The following is a 5,249-nucleotide window of genomic DNA, read 5'->3' as shown; positions in this document are numbered from 1 at the left end:
GCCAGGCTGGTCTTGAACTCCTGACCTCAGGTGATCGACCCGCCTCAGCCTCCCAAAGTGCTGGGATTATAGGCATGAGCCGCCACGCCTGGCCTTATTTATTTGTGAGACAAGAGTCTCACTCTGTCTCCCAGGCTGGAGTGCAGTGGTGCGATCTCTGCTCACAGCAACCTCCGCCTCCCAGAGGTCAAGTGACTTTCCTGCCTCAGCCTCCCAACATACTGGGGTTATAGGCATGAGCCACCGCGCCCAGCCCACAAACATTTTCATTATAGGCCCAGATAGTAAGTGTTTTAGACTTTGTGGGCCACGTTGGGTCTCTGTTACTTTTTTTTTTTTTGAGATGGAGTCTTCCTCTCTCACCCAGGCTGGAGTGCAGTGGCACGATCTCGGCTCACTGCAACCTCTGCCTCCTAGGTTCAGGTGATTTTCCTGCCTCAGCCTCCCCAGCTGGAACTACAGGTGCATGCCACCACGCCCAGCTAATTTTTGTATTTTTAGTAGAGACAGGGTTTCACCATGTTGGCCAGGCTGGCCTCAAACTCCTTGATCTACTAAACATTTGTTAGGTGCCTGTTCCGCTAGGGAAATAAACATCAACAGGAGTTCACTGTATTTTAAACACCCGTGCAAGGCTCCACTGTTGGGCCAAACCCTTGCTGGGGAATTTGGTGTGTGCAATTTTTTGCTACATAATGAAAGCCCTGCCTGAATGCCCTTCACCAGACTGTGAGTTTTTTTTTCTTGCAGCCAGACTATGAAATAGTACTGAGAGTTTCAGTGTCTTGTGTTCTTTTCCCATCATTCCTTGTACTTGTAGAAACAGGTAGTTTGTATATATTCTAAGAGGCAAGTGATAGAATGGCCTTGGGTACATTTTGTAATGGAGCTATCAACAGCAGTCTTCTTTGAATACACATAGCTCTTCTCTTCCCCTGTACATACACAGGGTTAATTTTTTGGCATTTTTCTAGATTTTTATGGGGGGATGGCTATGTAAGTATAAGAAGGTTTGTTAAATGATTGTTTTAAAACTGTGGTTCTGGGCCAGGCGCAGTAATCCCAGCACTCGGGAGGCTGAGGTGGGCAGATCATCTGAGGTCAGGAGTTTGAGATCAGCCTGGCCAACATGGTGAAACCCTGTCTCTACTAAAAATATAAAAATTAGCCGTACATGGTGGTGCGCACCTGTTGTCCCAGCTACTTGGAAGGCTGATGCAGGTGAATCACTTGAACCTGGGAGGTGGAGGTTGGGGTGAGCTGAAATCATGCCGTTGCACTCCATTCTGGCCAACAAGAATGAAACTCCATCTCAAAAAAAAACTGGGCCGGGCATGGTGACGCATGTCTGTAATCCCAGCAACTTGGGAGGCTGAGGCAGGAGAATTGCTTGAACCCAGGAGGCGGAGGTTGCAGTGAGCTGAGATGGCGACATTGCACTCCAACCTGGGTGATAGAGTGAGACTCTGTCTCAAAAAAAAAAAAAAACCAAAAAAACAGAAAAGTTCTCAGCCAGGTGCGGTGGCTCATGCCTGTAATCCCATCAGTTTGGGAGGCTGAGGCGGGCAGATCACCAGGGGTCAAGAGTTCAAGACCAGCCTGGCCAATGTGTCGAAACCCCGTCTCTACTAAAAATACAAAAATTAGCCTGGCATGGTGGCGTGCACCTATAGTCCCAGCTACTTGGGAAGGTGAGGCAGGAGAATCGCTTGCTGGGAGGCGGAGGTTTCAGTAAGCCAATATTGCACCACTACATTCCAGCCTGGGAGACAGACTCCATCTCAAAAAACAAACGAAAAACAAAAAAACTGTAGCTCTTATGGTCCCCTGTCTTAGGGGACACTTAGCAATGTCTGGATACATTTTTAGGTGTGAAAACTGACCGGTATGGTGCCACGCACTGTGGCTCATGCCTGTAATTTCAACACTTTTGGGAGCCCAAGGCGGGCAGGTCACTTGAGGTCAAGAGTTCAAGAACAGCCTGCTCGAAATAGTGAAACCCCTTCTCTATTAAAAGTACAAAAAATTTAGCTGGGCTTGGTGGCGTGTGCCTGTAATCCCAGCTACTCAGGAGACTGAGGCAGGAGAATCACTTGAACCCAGGAGGCAGAAGTTGCAGTGAGCCAAGATCGCGCCACTGCACTCCAGCCTGGGCAACAGCGAGACTCAGTCAAGGGGGAAAAAAAAAGAAAGAACAGGCCAGGCGCAGTGGCTCACGCCTGTAATCCCAACACTTTGGGAGGCCGAGACGGGTGGATCACGAGTTCAGGAGTTCAAGACCAGCCTAGTGAAACCAACATAGTGAAACCCTGTCTCTACTAAAAATACACACAAAAAAAACTAACTGGGCATGGTGGCAGGCGCCTGTAATCCTAGCTACTCTGGAGGTTGAGGCAGGAGAATTGCTTGAACCTCGGAGTCAGAGGTTGCAGCAAGCTGAGATGGCGCCACTGCACACCGGCCTGGGTAATAGTGCGAGACTCCGTCTCAAAAAAAAAAAAAGGGCGGGGGATTGCCGGTGGCATACTAGATGGCTGTTAAACATCCTGTAGTGTGCAGGATAGCCCCCCAAACAATTATCTGGTCCAAAATCTAGTCTCCTTAGATTCCCACTCTTTGATTATAAAGAAAGTGTACTTTTTAGTGACTTGGTAAAGTCACCTGTTCAGGGTTTTTTTTCCTCATGGTGGATGGGGCTTATATCCAAGTTCCCTCGGGAGGCATACCAGGGTCCCAGACGGCTGTTGGACTACCCGAAATGGGTACTCGATTTCTCCTCTGGTGTCTGGCCAACACCCATGCTGCTCCTGACCATTTTCCCTTCATTTCCTGCTCCCTGCTGCCCCAGGATTACATAGCAGTGAAGGAGAAGTATGCCAAGTACCTGCCTCACAGTGCAGGGCGGTATGCCGCCAAACGCTTCCGCAAAGCTCAGTGTCCCATTGTGGAGCGCCTCACTAACTCCATGATGATGCACGGCCGCAACAATGGCAAGAAGCTGATGACTGTGCGCATCGTCAAGCATGCCTTCGAGATCATACACCTGCTCACAGGCGAGGTAGGGCTCTGTGGCCTGGTGAGGGCAGGCTGTGCCCTCAGTACATCCCAAAGCCCCACGGTGTGTATGCCAGGCTTATCCCCTGTGTGGTGCGTTCACTCTTGTTTTAGGGGTGAGGAAGGGGGAGGAATGCATGGGGCTGGATGTCAGGCTCATAGCCCCCTTCTCTCTAGAACCCTCTGCAGGTCCTGGTGAACGCCATCATCAACAGTGGTCCCCGGGAGGACTCCACCCGCATTGGACGTGCCGGGACTGTGAGACGACAGGCTGTGGACGTGTCCCCACTGCGCCGTGTGAATCAGGTGAGCCTGGGGCTTACGCACGTGGCAGGGTGGACACAGCCGTGGGAGTGGGTGGGGTCTTCCCTGGGGCAGGAAGGCTTGTCTCTGCCTACATGTTTTACCTGCAGCATCACTTCCTCTAGGAAGCCTTCCTGGATTCCCACCCTGCATAGGGGCAGATCCAGGCTCTGGGTCCTCTTCTGGACCACATTTCGCAGAGGTCTTTCCTTTGGGTGTATATTTTTACACTGTGTGTGTATATTTACTTTTTTCTTTTTTTTTTTTGGATAGTTTGAGAATCAGTTGCAGATACTCCGATTGTGTTTCCCCTGAACACAGCACGTGTTTTAACAAAGATGACCTACTCGCATCGTCACCCCCAGGAACAAATTTAACAGTAATAGAATAGTCAAATCAGTCATTGTTGCATTTAGCATCTGTGCCCAGAATGCCCTTTATAGTGGCTCATTGTCAATCGGGTCCAAGTTAAAAGCAAATATATTGCCTCTTTTTTTTTTTTTTTTTAAAGAAGTAATTGAGATCGAGTCTGTGTTGCTCAGGGTGTTGTTGAACTCCTGGTCTCAAATTATCCTGTCCCCTCAGCCTCCCAAAGTGCTAGGATTACAGGCATGAGCCACCACACCTGGCCGCATTTTTTGTTGTTGTTGGGTTTCTTGTTGTTTGTAGAGGTGGGCTTTCACCACGTTGCTCAGGCTGGTCTCAAACTCCCTGCCAAAGTGATCTTCCTGCCTCAGCATCCCAAAGTGTTACAGGCGCAAGCCACCGCGCCTGGCCATCTAGCAGTTTGCTGTTGAGACGGATCTCAATCTCCTGTCATTGGGGATGCAACTTCAGCCTGTGTGTGTGTGTCTGGACACTTGCTCTTGTGACCCTCTGTCTGATTGCAAATCTGGCATGATGTCACCTCCCCTTACCTCTTGTCTCAGTGGACCTATGGGTGACATGGCTGACAGCGTCTCTTGGGGGTGGGCCCACGGTGCTGGGAGGACCGCAGTCTGTCCTTTTAGCCTGACCCCTGCTCTCTCCCTAGGCCATCTGGCTGCTGTGCACAGGCGCTCGTGAGGCTGCCTTCAGGAACATTAAGACCATTGCTGAGTGCCTGGCAGATGAGCTCATCAATGCTGCCAAGGTGGGTGAGGGCACTCTGGTTGGGGGGTCTTAAGTTCGGTGTTTGTGGGGGTCCTTCAGAATTCAGAGCTGACTGTCTGTCTCCTTGCAGGGCTCCTCCAACTCCTATGCCATTAAGAAGAAGGACGAGCTGGAGCGTGTGGCCAAGTCCAACCGCTGATTTTCCCGGCTGCTGCCCAATAAACCTGTCTGCCCTTTGGGGCAGCCCCACCCACCTTTGCCGTTGTCTGTCTTCGTTGGGGGTGGTGTGGGTGGCATAGTCCTGGTGGCCTTGGGAGCTGCTCACCTTCCTGACCTGTTTGCCTGTGGGGACCTGGAAGCATTGCTGACTCAGAACCGTGGCACCCCAGGGCTAGCAGGTGGGGCACCGGAAGCAGGCCAGGCTGCCTGGAGTGTCCCAGCAGGTACTGGAAATGAGATGGGGTTGTCCATAACTTCTGAGGGCGTGGCGTGTGAGATGTTGCTGTGGTCTGGGTGGGTGGGTGGCTTGGGTGCCTGTGAGGTCTGGGTAGTCACAAGACCATCCTGAGAGGCTTGTCACCTTGAAGTAGCCCTGGGGAGAGCAGGGAAGTTCAGCTGTTGGGGCCACTTGATTTCAGATCTCTAGCTTTGCCCCCCTCTTGGAGTGTGGGCTGGTTTCACCCTGGCTAGGTTGCACTCCTGGTTACCTCCCCGGCCACACTGGTTGTGGCTGCAGCCCAGGCCTGTACGCCCGGTTTCCGTGGGCTGTACGGGTTCCCTTCCGCCAGTGTCCATGCAGT

The 5,249-nt window shown here is 51.6% G+C and overlaps 1 protein-coding gene across 5 annotated transcripts in view; it reads left to right on the top strand.

The window, feature by feature from the left end:
* Positions 1-4,702, top strand: part of RPS5 (ribosomal protein S5) — an 8,557-nt gene extending 3,855 nt beyond the window's left edge. For 3 of the 5 annotated variants that reach the window (XM_011969086.1, XM_011969085.1, XM_011969084.1), the window contains 4 exons: positions 2,849-3,058; positions 3,232-3,360; positions 4,391-4,489; positions 4,580-4,702. In XM_011969086.1, coding sequence (XP_011824476.1) covers positions 2,849-3,058; positions 3,232-3,360; positions 4,391-4,489; positions 4,580-4,648 — 507 coding nt within the window. In that variant the 3' untranslated portion in view covers positions 4,649-4,702. Of the gene's footprint in view, positions 1-2,848; positions 3,059-3,231; positions 3,822-4,390; positions 4,490-4,579 lie in introns of those variants that run through there. The other 2 variants (XM_011969087.1, XM_011969083.1) reach the window with 2 other exon arrangements.
* The last annotated feature ends 547 nt before the right edge of the window (positions 4,703-5,249 follow it).

This window comes from Mandrillus leucophaeus, unplaced genomic scaffold, assembly GCF_000951045.1.
Source record: "Mandrillus leucophaeus isolate KB7577 unplaced genomic scaffold, Mleu.le_1.0 Scaffold870, whole genome shotgun sequence".
Lineage (NCBI taxonomy): Eukaryota > Metazoa > Chordata > Mammalia > Primates > Cercopithecidae > Mandrillus > Mandrillus leucophaeus.
This window is presented reverse-complemented; position numbering and strand designations above follow the sequence as displayed.